Source organism: Falco peregrinus, chromosome 1, assembly GCF_023634155.1.
Source record: "Falco peregrinus isolate bFalPer1 chromosome 1, bFalPer1.pri, whole genome shotgun sequence".
Lineage (NCBI taxonomy): Eukaryota > Metazoa > Chordata > Aves > Falconiformes > Falconidae > Falco > Falco peregrinus.
Window position 1 is genome coordinate 47194125 of NC_073721.1, and position 22284 is coordinate 47216408.

General features: G+C 43.1%; 1 protein-coding gene across 7 annotated transcripts; it reads left to right on the forward strand.

Annotated features, from left to right (window-relative positions):
* Positions 1-473: 473 nt before the first annotated feature.
* Positions 474-21854, forward strand: TRAF1 (TNF receptor associated factor 1). 7 transcript variants are annotated; one of them, XM_055807811.1, is made up of 11 exons: positions 474-788; positions 4138-4356; positions 6052-6136; positions 9860-9958; positions 11602-11763; positions 15274-15345; positions 16136-16201; positions 16929-17366; positions 17516-17693; positions 18306-18454; positions 19617-21854. In XM_055807811.1, exons 2-11 carry the CDS (start codon positions 4148-4150, stop codon positions 19830-19832), a joined length of 1674 nt encoding a protein of 557 aa, XP_055663786.1. In that variant the 5' UTR covers positions 474-788; positions 4138-4147; the 3' UTR covers positions 19833-21854. The 7 variants fall into 7 exon arrangements, with proteins under 7 accessions (XP_055663786.1, XP_055663772.1, XP_055663763.1 ...); XM_055807797.1 differs by lacking the exon at positions 474-788 and adding an exon at positions 1857-2010; XM_055807788.1 differs by lacking the exon at positions 474-788 and adding an exon at positions 2119-2589.
* The last annotated feature ends 430 nt before the right edge of the window (positions 21855-22284 follow it).

Consider the following 22284-nt stretch of genomic DNA (forward strand, 5'->3'; position numbering starts at 1 on the left):
TAGTAAAACTGACATGCTTTTCCTCTTCCACAATTTCATTGCCAGATCTTAATAACATCCTGACTCTTAAAAAAGGTTACACATGCAGGTACCGTGGCTGTGTATGACCAGGTAATTGCACGCCCATCTTGCTAAATTAGTCATTTTCTTGTGATATGACAGCGTTACTGAACTGCACATGATGCTTTTCATCTGGTGAGATCTGAGTGTTTTATAAAAGGAAGCAAAAGTTACTGCCTCATTGCAGGGGAAGGTGGAAGCATTTAGTAGGCCAGTGGTTTACCCAGCACCACTCCGGTGATGTAGGGCAGTAAGCCAGACGGATTCCCTAAAACTGGCTCTGCAGTTGGCTCCATCAGGCTTATGTTCACTTCCCCCTATAATGACAATTTCCTTTGCATCATCATTTTTAAACTGTGAAAGCCTTCAGAAGAAAATCATGTCACTTGTCAAAAGCCTGTCTCATTCAAGGGAAAGCAAAGGAATGATTATCTGGCAAAGCGAAGGATCAAATCCTTCTTTTGGAAACAGTCTTGCATCCTGATTCCTGTGGGACTGCAGGGTGGAACTGAAAGTAGCATTTGGCCCACAGGTGAATTTTTAATAAAAAAATTGAAGAGATTGTGGACATAAATGTAGGAAACCTTTTTGACAAACTGCTTGCAAGAATGGGAATTTTATTATTAGAAATCCTAGATGCTAGAAGATGGTCATTATTTGTCTCCAAGTCCCACAAATGAACCAGCATACAGAGAAAACTGAGCAGCTATCTGCCTTAAAGAGTCCAGGTACATTCTTACTGTGTTCTGAGTGTATTTTTAATACTTCCTGTTATTTTTAATTTACCACAAAGATGGTTGAATTTGCAATCTTGAATATTTTGTATAAACATTTTACATCCTGTTTCTTGGTTATTATGGGTTTCTTTAGCCTGTATTCTGCAAACAGTGCCAGGCTTGGTGCTTATAATATCTTCACAGTACTGTATCCTGAGAAGATTCATTTTTTTGTGTGTGTATATAGACTTCCAGTATATCATCCTGTAAGGGATAAATATATATCTTACCCAGGGACCTGGCTATCTTTTTAGAGGTTTCTTCCTTAGGTGTATTTGGTTTTAAACTAAACTGCCCTTTTGAAGTCTAGAAAAATGTTTAGGTTATTCTTGCTTCGTTTGACAGCCCTTTTGAGACAAAAAGGTAGAAGTTTAATGGATTTTTTTTTCCTGGAAAATCTTCAATAAATACAGTATGTGTGTAGCAGAGGAATGCACGAAAAAGAATGATGTTATATCATACAGGCAAATATAGGAGTTGAGTCATGCAGCTGTGTGAGCAGAGTTTATGGATGGTCTTTGCTTCTTCATGAAAACACGAACGTAGCTGTTTATAACAGTGTGAGGGGAAAAAGTTCCATAATTAATTCCAATATTTCTCTTAGCAATGCAACAAAGCACTACAGTATACTACACTTGAAGGAGGGCTATGTCTTGATGCCAGAAGCATCCTTCTCATTGATTATCCAACATAGCTCCAGTCTGTTTGGTGTTGCGATCGGTAATCTGGAATGATGGTGAGGGGGCAGTTGCCCAGGGCAGCTGTTCCAGATGTGGAGCTATTACCTGTGCACACACCATGGGAAGCTGCTGGGGCTGATGCTGATGAGCAATAACCGCCCCAGCAGCTTCCCTGCAGTCACAAGGCACCGGGATGCAAACATAGTTGTAAATGTAGTGGAGCAATGAGCCAAGTGAAGCATCTAGAGAACCACCTCCGCTTTTTATTTTTAATTTGCAGCTAGGACTCCCCCCACAGCGGTATTCCCCAAGTTTCTTTCCCGAGGAAGAGCTGACACATTTGCAGCTTGCAACTTTCTCTCTTCTAAGCGAATCCTGGCAGACAGCGTTACAGTGTGTGATTTCATAGTGAAATTTCAAGGGGAAAAGAGGACCTTCTGAGAGCGAAACTTTCATTTGTAGAAATCTTTACCGCGCTGCGAGCAGCCGAGAAGGTTTTGCATGTATTACCTGCCCTGTGCTAGCTGGGGGGGGTCAGTGCCGGCGTCGGGGGCAGCCGGGGGGCTTCTCGGTGGCGTGCGGAGGGCAAGGCTGCGGCTCCCGGGGGCGGGGGGGCAGGGGTTCAGACAGGGCATTTTTCCCTGCCATCGTGCTCGGGGCAGGCATGATTGCTGGCTGAGTGACAGGGTCGGGTCACCGCCGCTGTGAGCGGCTGTCAGGGACAGGTCAGCCAAGCGCACCTTCCATGCCGGCTGTCCCGGGGGAATGTCCTCCCGGCGGGTCGGTGCCGCTCAGGCTCCCGAGGCCCGGGCCGCCGCCCGGAGCCGGGCCGCGCTGCCCCGGGCGGGGGAAGGCCGGCTCCCCCCGGCCCCCGGGCCGCCTTTCCTTCCCCGCTCCTCCCGGCCGGAGCGAGGCAGCAGTCGCCCAGATTCCGCCGAGCCGGCCGCCTGCATTTCCCCCGCCTGCGGCACCGCACGGCCGGCCTCCACCGGGGCAGGCACCGGCCCCGCCCCACCGCCGGCCCATCGCCCCGCCGCCCCCTCAGGCCGCGGGCCCGGCGCCGGCGGGCTCAGGTAAGGGGCGCGGGAGGGGGAGCGCGGGCCCCGCCTCAGCCGCCCGCGGCCTGGGCGCCTCCCGCCCGCCGCCGCGCCCGGCCCCGCTGAGGGGAGACCGCCCGCGGCCTCCCCGGGCGCACGGGCCCGGCCCCCGGGGGGCAGCCGGAGGGTGTGGGGGGGCCCCCGGGGGTGCTGGCCGCCCTCGCTGCCGCCCCTGTGCCCTGCTGAGCCGGGGGTGGCGTGCCCTGGGGCTGCTGTGGTGCCGGGGTTGCCGGTGTCACCGGTGTCAGGCCCCCGCGGGTGGGCTGCTGCCCAGCGGGCTCCGCGGGCACGCCAGAAGCTGGCGGGCAGCTCTGTCTGCCCCCTCCTCAGCCGGGCGGCTGGTCTACCGCCTCCTCACCGGGCACCAGCCCGCCGGCTGTGCCTGTAGTGTCACTGGTTTTTAATTGACGGTTCTGGGCGGATGGGGAAGCCCCTGCAGTGGTGCTGCGCTCCCCGGCACACATCTGGAGAAGCCAAGGGAATTGGCGATACCAGGCCACTGAACATGCTGTTTGTCCAGAGAGGAGTGTGTTAAATCCAGGGTGTGCCCTGTCCTGTGCCTGGCCTAGGCAGCCTTGTGCTTCATTTTTTTCAGAGACTTTATTAGTCAGTGTTGCTTTTGGTAATACTGAGCTGGGTTATTGCGTGTCAGTACCATTACGGGGAAAAAAATAGATTTATAAAGGTGTTATTGTGATGAAACTGTATACGGGCAAAAAAATGGATTTATAAAGGCATTGTGATCAAACTATATACGGGCAAAAAACCAGATTTATAAAGGCATTACTGTGATCAAACTGTACCAGGCCCCTGGGTGAAAAGCCTTCCTGAACTTCCCAAGTGACTGTGGAGACACCACAATCGTTTTTTGTTGCTTTTTCAAAAATACTCAACTGCACAGCTCTTGGTAACTAAACCTTACACTGAATGTGCACGACACCTTGGCACATGTGGCTCAAGGCGTATCTGGTAAGAGCACAAGCGTTTAAGTACTTTGTGGACTTAAGATTTCCTTTTTCGTTTCACCAGTAGCTCTGTGACTTCAGGAAAGTCACTGCAAACACATCAGTTGCTTGGTTTCTGCATCTGTGAAGCATAATCATGAATTTTGGCTGCTGGGAATTGAAGGTGGTTGGGGATTTACTCTACAGGAAATAATTGTGTGTGATGTGAACTGATGGGATTGTAGCTCTAAGATGATGGCAATATTTACTTCATCTTCCTACAAGGTAAAAAAACTCTGGAAAGAAAACCCCAGCCCCTTATTGTAATATATTGTCCATTTTCAAGTTGTGTTTGAGGGAAATTTTAAATCTGTACAGTAATTTCCTGCAGGTACCTAGTCAAACCCCACTGTGACATTTAGTCACACATGTCACTTGTAGACTCGATTAAACAGATCGCTAGGTTACTGCACAGGTTTGGAGCTGCTCGTGGACTTTGATGCCTGATACATTCTCTCACATCAAAGTGAGCCTGTGCCTGCTTGTTTGAGCACCTATTTTTTTTCCTTATCTCTGACAGTTTACTTCAGATGGCTGAGAAAACAACCAGAGGCTCGCAGGATGTCCCTGGCTCTTCTCCTGATGAGAATGAATTTCCTTTCGGATATCCCACTAACATTTGTGAGGATGCGCCCGATCAGAAGTACCTGTGCAGCAACTGTAATAACATTCTGAAGAAAGCCCTGCAAACGCTCTGCGGCCATAGGTACTGCTCCGCCTGCCTCTCCTGGATTGTACGGTAGGTCCTGGCTCCAGAGGGTCACGCTGCTGTGGCAGAGTCTGTGGCTGCATACGCTCCCGAGAGCTGTGTCACACCGCTGTGCTCAGCAGATGAGTCTGTGGCTACTCAGCCCGCTGTGCCGCAGTCGTTTTACCGTTGAGAAGTACTTACCTGGGGTGGCATGCAGGGTGCTCTCTACCTCCTTTTTTCCAGTGTGGAAGTCAACAGGGTGGGGAAGGCTGGATTACTGGGCTTGGCAGAAGTCAGTTTTCCTATCTGTAAGTGTGAGGGAATGATTCTGATTCAACCTTGAAGAACTAGTACAAGGCTGACTTAATACTTTTACGGGACTCCACGCTCCTTTAATAAGTGAGGTTACAGGATTTTAATAAACATCTTAAAGTTTTATTTTTAGTAACTCAGCTGGGCCACTCACTACATGTTAAGGTGCTGTGCCATTCGTGACAAACCATGACAGCCATTGTCCCAGACAACCTGAAAACCAGGAGCTGGGTGGGAATTTGCTTTGATCGATTAGCTGCTTCTGTCCTACCTTTTCTTTCAACACTTACACCTTGATCCAGAGCCTTTGGAAAAGGGTATGGCTGCCCTGCAGGTGAGAGGTGAAATTGCATTGCAGTTTGAGCTTTGACGTTTTGGAAAACAGCAGCTGTCAAGATCCAGGCTGGGCTTTAGTACTGCCTAAATAAGTCTCATGCCTGTTACTACGCTTCCTCCTGGATGTTGTTAGTAAGCTAGTTTGTGCATGCCAGTTTGCGCAGGCCCAGCTCTCATCGCAGTGTGGGCCACCTGAAAAGCTGCATCAATGCACTGGCCACATGTGATTTGAAAATCAGTGTATAATAATGTAAAAATGGGTTGAAATTAATGTGTTTGACCAACTTGCATAAATCCGTTACTGTCAATGTAGAATAAAGCCCCTTAATGAAGCAACTTAAACCACAAATTCATAAAACTGTCAGCAGAACATAACCAGAATTGTTTTATCTTCTCACTAGTTTGTCCTTACAGCACAAACAGGAAACTGGCTCAAACAAGCTAACTTGTACAGTTTGAAATCAGTTATGCTCTGGTTGGATGGATGCTTTTCTGATGAGCTTCCTGGTCTGTGTTGGTTCATTACTTGTCTGGATGCTAAATAGCACTGGCAATGAAACACCTCTGAAGTAAAGTTTTGTTTTTGACTTTTCCTCTGTAAAACTTTATGCTAAATACTTTGAGAGGAGATAAAAACCTTTTTTAGCTGCAGCAGGGTGTTAACTTCTAGAACTCAATTCTGCACCGGTTTTACTATGTCTTTGTAATTTGAAGTCTATATATCTATTTTGGGAAAATGGGCATTGTCTGTGTTTTAAAAGAGTTTAGTTTTCATGTTAACTTTCCTATGTGGTGTTTTTGCATAATTCATGAGATAAATAGGTTTCCATCTTTATTCTTTTGTATGATCTACGCTGCTCTTATTTTGCTGAAATACGGATAAGATTTATGGGCCTAGTCATAGTCTTGAGGAATAGAACAGCAGGATTTTATTTGATGTCAGTGTGTTCAAGGATTGGCGCTTTGATGATCAAGAACTATGGATTTTGAATGGAAATTACAATTCCCATGGTTTTGTTTGTGTCAGTGTCTATACAAAGACCTCCTAAACTACAGTACACCAGCTGATTGTTATTTCATTCTTCTTGTTGCCAGAAACAATAAAAATGCAATTTGCCAGAAATGTAAAGAGGAAGATCCCAGCACTTTAGGTGAGGGAAGCCTATTGGCAGAAGAAAGGGTAAGTTGTAGTTCACAGTTCATTAATCTATCATTAACCATTCTCTGGACTACTCTATAGTCATCATTGGGCTACAGTTTAGGCGGCAGTAATATAAAATGAGATAGCAACTGACAGTTACACTTTTTAACTTATGCTTTAGTTGTTTGGATTTCCCACAGTTTTTGATTTTAAAAAGTATAATGGCAGCCTTAGGGCTTTCCAAGTCTGTCAGGTTCTGCAACATATAATCCCACACTCTACCATATAATTAACTTTTTATTGTCTCAAAAGAAACTGTTGCTTTCCTACTTGTAGTAGTATGTTTTAGCTGTAATTACTATCCTTATTAAGTATCCTAGTGGATTTTCCAATCTCATACCCTTCTCTGTACCCTTCAAACTTGTTACCAGACTTACAGGTGGAGCATCCCTAGGAAAAAAAGCCAGGGTGTCAGTTAGCTGGCTAAATTGCCGGAGAAGGATTTTGACAGCCAGGTATCAGGGGAAACAGTGGAAAAACTAGAGCTGAAACATAATAGCTGATAGAAGCTGTGCACTGGCAAATGTTTCATCTGGAATTTAGTGGTGCCGATCTCTTTTGCTGTTGTGTGATTTTCCAGGCTGACAGCTGCATTATTCTATATCCTGAATACTAACTGGGCCGTAGGGCTCAGTCCCAGCTCGTCTTTTTCCTTCCTTTCTGGTTACGTGCAGGAATACCAAGAGACACACGTTCTGTCTACATTTTTTAGGGAAAAATGAAACCCAATAGGCAGCTGGCAGTGAGGTAAAAGACAAAGTTTAGGAAGTGGCTGCAGCAGAATAATGAATCTGCACTTAATCTCGGAAAAAATCCTCCGTTCTGCAATGAATTTCCCAGTAACAGAATTTCATACATCGTGTAACCACAGATAGGTAGAGCTAAACCCTTATGAACTTTTTATTCTGTGTTGACTGTTAGTTCTCTTGTAACTTTGGGATTTCTCTGCTGTGGGATTCTCACCAAGTCTGCTGGGACTTTCTGCAAAAGCTGTGGCTGGGTTGTTGTAAAGAGGGCCCCACTCTTGCAAGCTGATCTGCCTGGGCAGATTCTTATCCCTGTTGAGTGTCCAGATGAAGTCAATCACCATGAAAGCATGAGAATCTGCCTATGTAGATCAACTTATAGCAAATGGTTGGAGTTTGTAAACAACATAAATAATGAAAATCATTTAGCGGGTTTATTCTTTATATGTGTTCCTGATAATCTTGGCTTTACCTTTGCAGTGGTTTTGTTTAGTGTTTATTGCCTATGCTATCTGTTTATGTGTTTGTATTTTATGTAAGATACCTACACAAGGAAAAGTAAGGCCCTATCAGGATGTGTATTTGCTTTATCTCATGCCATGATCTATTTCTGTGGTAACTCCCATCCCTTCCCTGTTACACTTTGGATTTACGATTCCTTCCTATGCAATGTATATGTCATTTTACCATGGTGCTGTTCATCAGCATCAGTTACTGAGCATCTGCATCTGTCACGGAAGTCAGAGGAGTGGGGGCATCCTCCCAAGCCTCTGCTCACACCCTGTCTGCTGTCACTCATGAGCTTGGCTTAGAGGACAGTTCTCTGCTCTGAACTGAACACAAACCACTCATGGCTGTGTTACGAGTAACTGTAGACCCTGGTCCTGCTGCCGAGGCCCAGCCTTAGCTGGAGAGAAAGAACTGCTGGATTTATCCTGGGAAGCTTTTAGTCAGATGGATCTGTTTGTTAAACTTGTTGCTAGTTGATCTTCCTGCTCACATGAGTTGTGGACCAGAGTCCTCCTGTAGCTGGAGGAAGCCATGAGATAGACATTGTCTGGGTCAGAGTGCCAAGGGGAGTGCGTCTGGCAGGGGTTTTTGGATGGGATATGGTAGGACACAGCCAGCTGGGGGGCAGGCAGGTCTGGGCAGGTATGTGTGCCACAACAGCCACTCGTGATCAACATCAGCAGCACCTGCATCAACATCTTCCTTTGAAATAGCTAAAATGAAAGAAGGGAGATGTGCAACTGCAATATATCAAATCAGAAATATTTTCTCTTTGACCTGGAGCACTTCAATGTCAGTGAGAGTCGTTTCATTTACTGTATGGGGGTCTGACTCAGGTCCCTAAAGAAGTTCTGTGCAAACTCATGTGCCCAGGTAAGAGGGCAGAGGTTCAGGTGAATATTTAGAAGCAGTGGCCTGTGCAGATAAAAGAAGATACGAGGATTTCCTGCCTTGTTTTTTACCCAAATAGTGTCTTTAATGATTTAGCAACTACAAGTGTGAAAGAAAAACCACAGGGAATGCACAAAACAGTAAGAAATGCATGTGCTGCTGGGACTGACCCTGTAGTTCAGTATGTTTCAAATGATCTATTTTGTAATGTCAGGAAATTCCTGGAGTTTTTCTGTTATGACACAGGAGGAAAAAGCCACCATGTGCCTGATAAATTGAATTTCTTCTTTTTGATTTTGCTCATAAATTAGACTAGAATGTTTTAGAGGATGAGGCTGGGGTGCTGTCACTAATTGTACGTTGATTGCTAGCTTAGTGCATAAACTCTTCCATGTATGCAGGTGGAGCCATACATGGTTTTGTACACCCTACATGATTATTTTTTAATTCCTTGTTTGTGGAGTTGTTTGCAGTTTGTGTGCAAAGTTCTGGAATTTGCTTGCAGGTTGAGATTAGGAAATTAATTTCAGTGAGACTCTTCATATGGAAATGTAACTCATTACTATTCGTAGCATTGGCTGTGCTGCTTTTGTGTGATTTAATATGGCAAATGTAGGTAAGTACAAACATCTTGTATCTAGATTAAAAAAACACAGGAATGTTGATTCTGATAATTGTTTGCTTATTTTTTTAGCTCCTTGTGTAGAATTTCAGTAACTTTATTGAAATGTGGGCATAATTTGTAAATGCTTTCCTGCCTCTATTTTTAAAGCTTCCCACCCCCCAGTTCTTTCCTTGCTCTGTGTTGTTACATGGGAAATCTGCAGTCCTCCATATTGTGTACTTAAGAGTACCTAAAAACATGCCAATAACTTTAATAGGGCTTGTTCTTGTGTCAGTTTTGATTGTGCAAGATGTAATAGTAAAAGTGTGTAGTGTTTCATAATTTACATGGTAATTGTACAGTTCTTCATGGTTAACATAATGAAAAGATCTACGTAGTGCAAAAAAAACCCCACTCACATATGGTTCACATTTCTTTAGTACACAGTGCCATACTAAATGGAAACAGCCATGGTCTGAGAAATGTACTCTCACTGCAGAACAGTCTCAAGTCCTCTCTGCAGCACGTTTAGGAGGTGTTAATGACTCCGATAATGAAACGCATTCTTTAAGCATGGCACATGGCAGCACCCTATAGTTCGGGTCCTGTCAGCACATTCATTGCATGTGACATATTTCAGGCTTCCGTGAAAAGAAACTTAAAATAATAGCTGTAGTTGGCTAGGCCTGTTTTCAGGAAAATTATATAACATCAAATAGTTTATTCTTGAACTGTAAGAAAGAAATTATTTCATAATTATTGGGGCTTCTACTACACTAAGATTAACTTGATAGGTTAGAGAGTCTTATGGCAGTACAATAAATTAAAAAAATAATAAGGGATTTATCAAGATCTGCAATTTCGATAAAGTCACTTTATTCCTATGTCAAGAATGCATGCTGGAGTACTTTCTGACCAGTGTTTTTTTTCCTTACTGTGTTTACTTTCCAGGCTTTTGGTGATGCTGCCATTAATAATGAGATTTCTGAACTAAAAGTACACTGTGTGACCCTTGGATGCAGTTGGTCTGGTACCATGAAAAATTTTGAAGTATGTTTAAAGGCAGTTTATCTAAATTAACATGCACTCTTACTTGAGTGGGGACAGAAAGACAATGAAACTGAGTTCTCAGCAAACACAAATTAAGCATCGTGATTAGAATCAGCGAAGGTATCATGATTTATGCCAACAGGGTATCTAAACCCATGCTATTAACTTCAGTAGGGCTTTGACTAAATCCAGAACTTCATGAATGACTGTGAAATTAATGTTGCACAAATTTACATCAACTATGATTCTTTTTTCCCTTGGGTTTACTTATTATTTACATGCAAAGATAGTACAGGCCAGTTTTGCTAGACCAGAATACATCCGACTCCAGAACATTGTTATGGGCAGTATCCTTAGTATGTTTTTATAAGAGTAATAATTTCCTCCTGCTTAAATTACTCCTATTGATTGAACGTGTTCACCATTGTTTTCAGACTGATGTGAAATGCCCCAGGTAAAGTATTTAAATAGGCAAGATTTGTGAACCTGCTATGCAAATTAGAACAATGAAAAAAGGCAGATAATTCTGATACTAAAGCAGCTCTATTTTGGTCCTCTGGTGTAGGAACAGAGGGTCTTTCTGCATTTGTTACAGGGAGTCCTCTGTGTACCTGGTGTGACTGTGTATCTGATAAGCATCTGAAGTGCTGCTGCCTTTTCTTTGCTAATTTTGCACAGATTTTCTGTTTGAGCGTATTCTTCTTTAAGGAAAAATTCACCCTGTTTGCTTAGTTTCATGGTTTTGAGAATTGGAGCCCCTCTCAGCATGAATACGTGGCAAAATTGATTTGAGATTTGGGCGTGTGATTGAAATTGGCATTTCTGAGCCTGTTCTGTAGGGGACAGCCATCTCCCTTTAAAGACAAAATCAGTTGTGACACAGTGTCTACAGAAGCTTCAGGAAAAGAGGTCAGAGTAAACAGTTTTTATTGCAATATTGTGTTTTTAAGAATCTGAAAGTAGACCTGTTGGATGTTATGAAAGCAGTAATGCTGATATTTTTCCTTGTTGAGAAGAGAGGGTGCAAATATTGAAAAGGAAAAGTTTTAAAAGCTATTCTGAACATAGGTAAGGATTGTGTCCTAATTGTTGCATAGACGGCGTCGGATGTCCATTCTTTTATCCTATGCAAAGATGTCAGCAGACTAACCATATTCATCCTATCAGACAGAGCAGGATGGTCTTAGTGCTCAGAAAAACCCACCCCAAACCCCACAAAACCCCCCCCAAAAACCACCCTGAAAAAGCCCTGGCTACAAGTTAGGGATCTTTTAATACAAGGAAAAAAGCTGGGACCAGGATCATGGTATTTTCAAACAAAAGCACTAGAGAAGAGACAGTTCAAGGGAAACCTCATATTTAAATTTTTCAAAAGTTTTGTTGCGGTTTTTTTTTTAAGTTAAGAATTGACAAAAATGCCCCAGTAAAGTTGGTGAATTTTTCACAAGTAATCTGAGTAATGTTGTGGAGTGGGACTTTACCTAAGTTTAGAAGAAATGCAAAGCAAAGATATAGGTTGGCAGAATGGAGACTATTTATAGATTTGTAATTTTTTCCTTTTTTTTATCTAATTTTTATCCCTTATTTATAGATAAATGTGATAAATTCAGTTCTCATTTTGGTTTATAACTTTTTACTTCCAGGAGCATCAGAGTTTATGTGAATATGCTTTAATCCCTTGTCACACTGGTTGTGGACACATGGTGATGAGAAAGAAACTTGCAGATCATTTGGAAAATGGATGTGTTAATAATGTGACAATGTGTCAGAAGTGTAAGCGGAGCTTATCCAGCAGTGAATACCAAGTAAGAACAGTTCTCCGTTTCAAATGAGGGCTTTATATTAATGGTTTAAATAATCGATCATGACGCTTTTCATTCTGATTTGTGAACGCTATTGCACTTGGAGAATATTTAGTTTTCCTGCGTTTGCTGATTTTTCCATGCATGTGTTGGAGGGAAAAATGAGCTTTGTTTGAGAGTTTGCTTGTGATGTTACAACAGAGAGGGGAAATATCTGTGTGCTCATCCAGGACTTGGGCAGCCCATGTTTTAGCTCCTGTCTCAAAGCACGTGTCCCAGTACGAGACAGGTAAGAAGCAGAACACAGACAGTGGCAGGGAAGAGATCTTGAAAGTGGCTGTAATTTTATTCAAAATAAAACTGCCCACAAACTCATAAGGCAGGATTTTGTCAGATAGTATTTCTATTAGGTGTAACTCTCCACGTTTGCAGCAGTGACCATGTGGACCAGGAAGACCATACCCTGAATCTGCCGCAGATTTCTCGGTGACTATTTAAACATATTTTTGTTTAATTTATAATTTTGTATTTTGTATATTTTATTATATTTCTGACTTTTAATTTGTGTTTCCTAATGTTGTGACAGGGACTTGTGAAATCTATGTGTATATAGCCTGCACATATATGTATATACACAGGGTAACACTAGCCTGTCCCCAGCATTTGCTCAAAATCCTCTTTAAAACAATTTTTTTCTTTTTTTCATAAGTTTGTAGTTGATCATCAAACTTCTAAGTTTATGTTACCACACCTGTTGCATTCTTTCTTAAAAGTAAAGACTTTCTTAGTCAATGCTCAAAATTATGATAGCAGGGCAACGTTATGCATTACTGACTTGCAGATTTTAAGTGCCTTTATTCATTCATTTTAGCTTAAATAAAAGGTGCTGTTTATTTTCCCACGTTTTTGTAGATGCAGCATGGTCCAGATTCTGGGAGTGGTCTGAGGGCATAAAGGGAGCTAATGGAAACTATTCTGTGTTGGTGAAGAAGGAAATGGTGTGGTGGGGCAGATAGAAATGATAGAAAATTCTCTGTTCTTATACGAAGAGATTGCCAGAGGTACAGCTTCCATGGCTCGCTTCTCAGCCTTATAATGGAGGTATATCATCTGTTGTTTAGGATGTTTAATTAAAAACTCCTGGAACAAAGCAATAGCAGCATGAATGAGAGATGCCCCATGCTAACACTGCTGTGTGTGTTTCCATTTGAAAGCTCTGAAAACATTCTCATCCCTACCACACCTAACTTCAGACCCTGTGGGCTCTATTATAACAGAAAATGTTGCTGGGGCAACACTCTTTTGGGGTGTAGCATAATGAATATTGTACCCTCCAGATGATTTAAAGAGAGTAATTGCCAGCCTTGGAGTTTTGTCCTGGAATATTAAGACCTACAACGTGGCAGGAGGTTTGTGAATATCTCAAAAAGCCTGAAGTAAATAGCAGTGGATAGCTTAGCAAGTCATAACTGTCATGAATTTATGCCTTTCCAAATACTGAGCTGTGAGATTTAATTGACAGGGGGATAACAGTCCTTCCAGGGTAAGAATAAGGTGCTTTTGCTAACACATACTTCTTGGGAAGCTTTTGCACGTGCTCTTTATATCTTACTAACTCTTACAGGAGAGAAGAATATCTGAACCTAGGCACAGTTTTACCAGTGTTAAATCCAGTGTATGTTTCGGGGAGACAGTAAATACCAGAAGGTGGCAACACTTAATCCCTTTCAGCCTTCTGTAAGTGCACTAGGCAGGCTGGAGGAGGAAACCTGAGCTGTGCAAGTGTTCCCTGAGCACCTTTCTCTTTTCAGAGGTCTGTGATACCGCAGATCCACCTCAGTAGGCTTCATTTGCCTGAGATGAAGAACTGTGTTGCTCCCACTCGTTCTGGTTAGCTATTATGTAATTAATTTTCTGGCTAGGAAACCTTGGCAACCACACAGGGGATTTGCCTTAAGATGTTGATTTTTCTGTGCCTCCCTTAGTTAGTATTTGTCGAATTAGAATTTTGCTGGTTACGTGATCTGCTTTATTAAATTTGCAGTTATGTGGCATAAGGATTTTGATTATTTGTGTGCATTCCATGTATCTGTAGTTCTCTGGGAGCAAATAGTAAGTTTTGTGCACTGCTCTCACTCTTTCCATCTTTGCCATTCAGTTACTGGTTTTGTGATGCTTGCATTTCTGTATTTTAAATAAACTTCTCACCAACCTCTGTCCCCCTCAAGAAATCGGTAATCTGAAGGAGTCACATAGCAGAAAGGAAGAAAATAAAGGCATGCTTTGTGCAATAGCTAAGATACAGGGTATTAAAAGAACGAGTTAGAGAGTGAGAAGAAACTATCACTGTATTTCTGAGGATCAAAAGAGAAACCTCAGGACTCTTTGCAGGGGAGACTTGAAGGTTGCTGGAATGGCTTTATCAAAAAATTTCTAGACTGCTATAGGAAGTGTACTGGCATGCAAAGAAAGGTGTTTATAAATACTAGAGACAGCCCGCCTGAACTGCATGAACTGAAAGCTGACAGTTGCTGTCTTGAATACACACTTTACAGCTGCATGAACCAATGGCAGGAGGATTACTTTACCTTTCTTGGAGCCAGAAACGGCAGGAAGTCTCATGTTAGCAGTAATGCATTTTGCATTAGCACATTGTGATGGAAAATTTGGATTCCAGCCTTCAAAATGTCAATAAGCAGGATGCAAGAAGGGTCTGCATGTTAAGCAGACTGTGAGGTCAATGCAAGAGTTTATATGTGGGTTTCCTGTATGTTTGCTTTCTGTTCTGTAATCCACCTGCATGTCATCACATATATACATGTCTGTCTGTGTGTGTACGCACATAACTGTGGTTAGAACTGGGCAAGACCTGTACATTGCCAATCTTGTATCAGATTTCCCATGGTTAACCTTGCAAAGCATCTGTAAGTAGTTTCCAAAAGCTCTGGGCCCCGTAAGTGAAAGATCACACTTTGTACTCTCACTTAACAGGTATCGCATCTGGAGATCCGTCACCGAGCATGCCTGCTGGGCTGAGAGGGAGAGTAATCAGCTTAGAGGCATAGCTGGAGAAACCTCTTGAGCCTGCAATTCATTGTACAGGGGACAGCAGTAGCTGCTTTTAGCAGATGTGCTTCAGTCCCAAATTTCTGAACGTTATTTCCTCTAAAAAGAAGCCAGAGAACTCTGCAGCCTGTCATGTATTGAGGCCCAGAGCAGGCACTCTCTGGACAGGGGTACAGGATTTTGCACCATGGGGAGCTTGTAGTGCTCCTGAGGAAGTTACCCTTCCTTAAATCCACACCTTCCAGGAAGAAACCAAGAAACATACTGTAAACTTTTTCTTCCATAACACAGACTTTCTTGTAGAAAAGTCTGCCAAATTCCCGAATTTCTGTAAAATGGGAATAGCATTCCCAAATACAAGCTTTGTTTCAAAGACTCCTAGGTAGGTAAAGATGCTCAGTTATTTTAATAACGTACTGAATTGTTTTCTTCTTGTGCTAATGACAGGAACATTCATGTGAAGACAGTTTATGTAAGGACCAAAACCCTGTGCAAACAGAAACACCAGCAAAGGAGAAGGTAGGTAAAAGATGAGTGACTGCAGTACAGCTTTATTTCGGTTAATAAAAGTATCACTTGTTCATTTAGATTAAATAAACATCTGAGAACATCTTTAGATATGGCAGTTGTATCTAGGCACTTTTTAAACCCAAACATAGCTCTGCTGGCTATTTTCTCTTCCCCGCTCTCACAGTTAACTTTGTTGAATTATCTTCTCAATTAATCTTACAAAAGTGGGGAAGTGTTTATTTCCTTTCAAATATCCAGGGAGACCTACATGAGCAAAAGAGGAGTATGCTGTATAACAGTGCATTTAGAGAGACACACTTCTGCTTATGGAGGGGGTCTAAATCTGAAAGTCAGTCAGAGCTTTTGCCGTTCATTCCCAGGACGTGCTGCATGACACAGCTCTTCTGTGAATTCTTTAAGAAGAGGAAGAGAGCTGGAGCGGCTGTGTGCATGGTGTAACCCCCTGTGGTGGGCCACTTTACTTACTGGCATCTTATTTATGAGAAGTTGTTACTGGGGAATCACTGTGGTTTGTTAAATGATGTTATATCATTATGTTAGATGGACATTTAACTGCCAGGCTGCATGCAAGAAGCATGCAATCAACCACACCCTTGATTGATTTACCAATGAGTTTTCAAAGCTGGTTGGACAATGTAAGCTGCGGTAATGCCTTGACTTGAATTAACCTGATTTGTAGCTCCTGGGATTGTGCCCTAGTTGTTTATAGGTAAATAAAAGCATCCCTTTCAACTGGTGTTTGATTATTTTGTTTACTTTTTTTTTTTTCTCCCAACAGAACCGCTCTACACCTTTAATCAACAAGGATGGATGTCGTTTTTCTGAAGTAGGCTGTTCATTTAGGGTGAGTGAAATGGCTGCCTTCAGGAAGGTCTCAAGTGGTGCACAACTCAGCACTGTGCCTTCGGTCTAGCCAGCCTTTTGTGTTTGAGGTAGTAGGCCTTGATTTAAATAATATCTTTAGGAGAAGAGGAAAAGTCTACCCACTTTTAGTAGACCAGCAGAGGTGGTGTTGGAACTGCCATGGTCGCACCGTGCGTGTAAGGTGCAGTTCAGCCAGTGATACTCTGTATCCTGCACTGTACATTCACTTCAGATAAAAATAGATGTTTGTTACAATTGTGCTGGCTTATCAGGTACGCTGTTCTATGCTGTTTCAGATATTCCCTTCAGGGTAACGCCTCTTAAAACAGTAACGGGTCACCTTTGCATTTTAGTTGGCGTCTGTTGCCATGTCTCATCTTTTGTGCACAGTATATGTGTTAAATATTGGCTTATTTGAGAATCTTGCTGGGACTCTGCCTGGCATCCCATTTAATACAGATATTGTTCTTTTTGTGTAGCATGTGTACACATGTGAACACATAGCCTTATTAATGATTAGAGGGCTTGTTACTTTCCCTCTCTCCATGTGTCCTCTGAGAGCTGGCTGCTATGTGGCTGGGACGGTATCTTGCAGTTTTTCTACCTCTGTCTCTCCCAGGAAGTTAAAGGGGATGTTGTTTGATTTGGCCCCAGGCCAGTTACAGTAGTTGTGTGAAGAGTGTGTTGACAGTGTTGTCTTCTTACAGGGAAGCAAAGAGAAGATAAAGGAGCATGAAAAAACTGCAGTTGGGGCCCACATGCTGCTTCTGCTGCAGCACATTAAGCAACTGAAGGCAAGCTTGTGCACTGCTGCCAAAGCTGCACATGGTTTCATCCCACAGCCAAAACTGAATGTGAATGGTGCAGGAAAAAGCATCTCTGATCTGCAGATCCCAGTAGGGCTGGAAATCAACGGGGACCTGGAAGTAGACTGTTTCCCTGGATCTTCTGTTTCTGAAGATGAATCTGTTCTGCAACAACTTGTGAGAGAGAAAGTGATTTCTGAGCTAGAAAATAAGCTACATGTGTTTGAGAATATTGTGGCGGTGCTCAATAAAGAGGTAGAGACTTCTAACTTGGAAATCACAGCCTTTCGGAGACAGAGTGAACTTGATCAAAATATAATACGAGGCCTTGAGCTGAAGGTAAACAGTTATGATAAGCACTGGATGTGTGCTTGTTCTATAGATAATGAACCCTTCAGAACGTGAGGACTCCAGAACAATTCTGCTACTTCTGCAGCAGAACAGCCTGGAGAGAGGGGGTTGATTGAGAACTGCTCTGTTTTTTCTAGATTGCAGAGTTGCACCGGTGCCTGACGCAGAAGGATGCAGGCCTGAGCAGCCTTCATAAGAGTCTTCTGTTCTCTGAGCAAGCTTCCTATGACGGGGTCTTTCTGTGGAAAATAACAGATGTTGGCAGGAAGTTACAAGACTCTGTGACTGGAAGAACAGTCAGTTTGTATTCACCAGGTAAAACACATGACATATATGTGTGTTAGCAGAACCCAGTCCTTTAGAAAACTCACTTATTTCCTACTTATTTCTCTAGAGTGGTGCTTCTTTCTGCTCATGTGGACAGGAGTTTTTTTTTAAAATAGCTCCTTAAACTAAGATGCTGTTTATGCAAAGACGTCAGGCTCTCTGCCTCTAAATCAGGGCAGCTGTGATGTGCTTTTCCAGAGAGTTGTGTTCTGTTCTGGGCTTTTGTTTTGCATTTTGCCTTGCACTGCAGCTACTTGCCCTGACATGTGCTGGATCCATCTCTTCTAACCCCAGTTTGGTGCCTGATGGTACTGACTGGCTTTCTGCTGCAGTTTCCTTCTATATGAAAAGTAATTTGATTAGGTAAAATATGCTTGTGCGTCTAATAATAGGTAATTTTCACCAAAGTGTGAGGCACTAAAAGTATTCCAGCCACTGGATTTTCATCACTTATAATCTCCAGAGTGTACTGATTTGTATTTTCTGATCTCTGTGATAGCAAAACCCATTATACATTATCTTTTCCCCTATGCCAGAACACTCATTATGGTTTTTTTTTTTCCAAAGGATGCTTTACTAACAAAGAGTTCTGATTTTCAGCTTTCTACACTGCAAAGTATGGATACAAGGTCTGTCTGAGGGTTTATCTGAATGGGGACGGGACAGGCAAAGGAACCCACGTGTCCCTGTTCTTTGTTGTCATGAAAGGAGACTATGACGCTTTGCTCCCATGGCCTTTCAGACACAAGGTAAGAAGGGCAACCTTTTCATATCTGATCCCGGCATAAACCCACTTCTCCAGGTGAACACAAGGGGACGTTTTCTCTGGAGTTTAGTGGAAGTTGGCAGTGCTTTCCCGTTTTCCCCTCTGATGGCTGCTAGCTATACTGCAATCCTGAGTAATAATTTGTCTCTGAATGGAGTGACTTTACACAGGGCAAGCTGCTCCTACCGACATTCCATGTGCTGCCTTGCAGGATTTTCAGACACCAGAATACTGGTGTTTGATATATCCCAGCCTGTGTCCACCTGGGCTAAAGCCAGACACCTATTTTTTCCTGGCTCTTGCTCTATCTTACATAGATAATATCAGTTTATGAGGGGATTATGGTTTGCTGCCTGAAGCACAAGTGTTGGAAATGTGCGGTTAGAATTCTACTTCAAACGTGCCATAGATGTCTTCTGTGAGCCTGATCTTTTTTTTTTTCCCCTCATTTTGTAAGTGCAGTCTGATAATGGCAATGATGGTTAGAAAAGCAGTGGAAGTAAGCACAGGGTTCTGTCTCTGTTCTAGCACTTGCCTCTGTGTGGTAATAGTTCTGTAAGCTTTTCATACAAATAGCCTTACCACCATTTACTGGCCAACAAAAATAGAAATCAAAGTTCTCAATCCTCACTGGATTAAAAAATTAATACATACATTTCACGTTTAGAGCTAAAGAACGGTGATTTAATGAAAGTAGTAATGAGATGGGGAGATTCTATACTGATATTTAGGTTGTGCCTTTTATGTATTTGCGTACAGGCAACTGAACTGTTCCTTTTGATTCCAAACCACAGTAACAGAATGAATGTAATGACTGTAACCAAACTCAGAGGGTTTAAGTTGTTAGGAGAGAAAGGAAAGAAAAGTCTTTGGGCTGTGCAGTTCTCTACCAAGAAATAATTCCTTACTTTATTTAATTTTGCCTTACGGGTGGCAAAGTTTTAAATACTTCATCTGGAAACTGTTACAATCTCCCTTGTTCATATTAACTGACCTTGCAGGTTGCAAAACGTTCGTTGTAATTTGTATTTAGGTATTGATAGAGCATCCAGCTGCTTTTGCAGCACGTTTTCACTTCTGTCTCTGACATTTTCTGGTTTATTTTTCAGTTCAGTAACTCATCATTGCTGCATTTTGTTTTTCAGGTTACATTTATGTTGCTTGACCAAAATAACAGGGAACATATTATTGATGCATTTCGCCCGGACTTGACTTCTGCTTCATTTCAGAGACCAGTGAATGATATGAATGTTGCAAGTGGCTGTCCCATGTTCCTCCCTTTGTCCAAATTGCAGTCACCTAAATATGCCTATGTGAAAGAAGACACGCTTTTCCTTAAATGCATTATAGAAACAAATTAGTATAACTTGAAATATGGCTGTCTGGTAAATCACCCAGTGAATTTCATTAGTTTACAAGAAAAAACCCCACACACATCAGCTTGAGACCTTGTATTAGTTTTCATGTGCACACAAAATCAGAGAGCCTGAGCCTGTGCTCGACTGAGTTAATTCACATCAGCTGCAATCTGCCTGCTCGAGTTAGCTACTGCTGAGCATGCCGAGTACTTTGCCCAGTGCCCCACGGAGTACGCTACTGCGAGTGAGAACTGTGATTATTTCATCAGCACAGCCGATACTCCCGCTTTAGATGTAGGTTACGGTCACCCCCCAACCCCGCAGATGCACTTGTGGAACAAGGCACCATTCTTTCTCACACCTGGCCACACCTGGCCCTGGTGTGGGTGTCATTCTGCCTAGGGAGGGTGGCCCAAGCTCCCTTCTAGCACCCTTGGCTTTGCAGGTTTCTGGGGTGCCAGGGCTGAAGCTGAGCTTTCCACTCCTCCTGCAGCGTGTGCCGCTCCCTTTTCCGGGGGTACGAGGCGAGGACCTGTCAGACTGCGCTGGCTGGCAGCCATCCTGTGGGATTTTGGCTGTTCCCCCACCAGGGACAATGGCAGATTCCTTCCCCTGAGGCACAGATCGGGTGTCTCTGTTTGTGCCTATTGATGACCTTGAAGGCAGTGAGTTGTGGATAGCATTTGTAGCTTGAATTCCTTATACTGGATGATTTATTTCTTGCTATTTATTTTAGACCTATATTTATGCGCTCTGTAAAAGAGGCGTTCTATTGCATCAGCGATCGGTGACCAAATTACACTGTGCCTTGGGGAAATCACCTCTGGTATTTCAGGAGTTGTTTGACTTTCCCATTTCAGATATTGAGCTCTGAGGGTTGTTAACCCCTGGGAAGTCCAGAGCTGCCAGTCCAGGTCATGGTAAGGACCCCTCAGTAGCTTTGTTTTAAAGTGTTCTGTTGCTTCCTGAACCTTCAAGGCAAGTGACTTCCTAGAAAGTACTGATCTTTTTTTTTATTGCTTAGTTCTTTTTATGTACTCTGATGTTTAAGTCTTTTCACATGCTAAAATAGAAGTAACTGCTAGAATTTTTTATTTTTTTTCAAAAATAGAGGTAAGGAATTAATTTTTTTTATAAGCAAATCAAGCTCAGAAATATCTGGATGTGTGTGAAGTTCAAATGCTATGCCTTATTCCCAGAGACCACCGAGCCTCGCCCTCTTTGTTCCCTGCTTAACCACCAGCTAACCAGGATGAGTGGAGTCGAGCTGGGGTTTGGTGCAGCAGTTTCTGAACTTCCAGCAAACTCGTGTCGCAGCTCAGCTTGAGCTGTTCCGCAGGACGGGTGGGACAGCAGTGGTACCACCAACCCAAGGGCCGAGCTTGCAGACAGAGGCAGGTGTGTACGTACAAGTGAAGGGCCTTTATGCAGTTCCTTCATTCATTTCTCCTTCGTGGTATCTCCCAAGTCCCAATTGAAAACACAAAGCCGACAGACCATGCTGCGCCCACTGCGTGAGAAGGGAAAGGAGAAACTGTCCACTTATATTTTGCAAACCATGGGAATGGCAGCCGGCGAGCAGAGCTGGTGAAGTGTTGTGTGTTGGGACTAACCTCCAGCCTGACTGCCAGCATATGAAGACATTTGCCAAATCTCTGATTTCTATCTTGACAGCATCCTTTAAAATAATTAGTTGTGATGAAGTATCAAATGTCAAAAAAGCCCCACCCCATAAAGAAATACCGATCAAGTTTGGTTGGGAAGGAACTGAATATTCTTTGCTGTCACACACACACAGAGTCTCTCTCTGTCTTTTTCTCTCTTCCATGTTTAAAATGTTCTTTCAGGGACAGAAAGTTATTTTTCCAGTAATGCCCTAGCCCCCGTAACCACACTGGAGTAATAACGCCTCAAAATATTACACTTGTCGTGGCTGTGTAATTTTAAGTGCTGTATTTATTACAATCATTCATATTTTCTTACAATTTTATTTATTTCCTAAATAAAGCTCACTACCTTAAAAAAGGCTTGTGTGTTATTTTCACTGGAAAACAGGGAATTGAGCAACTTGGGGACAGGATGATAGCCGTTTGCTATTGAAACAGCTCACTGATTTTTTCCTGTAGTAGCACCGAGCCGGTTTGCCCAGCATGGGGCCCGGCTGTGCTGTGCGCTGCCCGGTGACCCAGAAATAACCAGTCCCTGTCCCAAATTGCTGATGATGCCGATGGTCAACCGTGGCGCTCAGGATGCGGTGCCTTGCCTGTGGTCCTGCAGGATCTCGGTGGAACCTTTGGGACCAAACCCTAAAGCATCTCTGCTCTCACATCAGTGCCGTCACGACAGGGTCAGCTTTTCTTTGCCTGGGGAAGCTGGTGTGTTTGTATGGAAGGTGCAGCACCCAGGACATGGGGTTTTGGCCTGGAAAATTGGAATGAAGGGTTTTTACCCCCCA

Bases quoted from the DNA above. Each gene is read 5' to 3' on its own strand.
- TRAF1 (XM_055807788.1), top strand. From the start codon at position 2,282: ATGTCCTCCCGGCGGGTCGGTGCCGCTCAGGCTCCCGAGGCCCGGGCC. The intron at 9,959-11,601 runs GTATGTTTAAAG...TTTTACTTCCAG, and splicing joins GTACCATGAAAAATTTTGAA to GAGCATCAGAGTTTATGTGA. The intron at 16,202-16,928 runs GTGAGTGAAATG...GTCTTCTTACAG, and splicing joins AAGTAGGCTGTTCATTTAGG to GGAAGCAAAGAGAAGATAAA.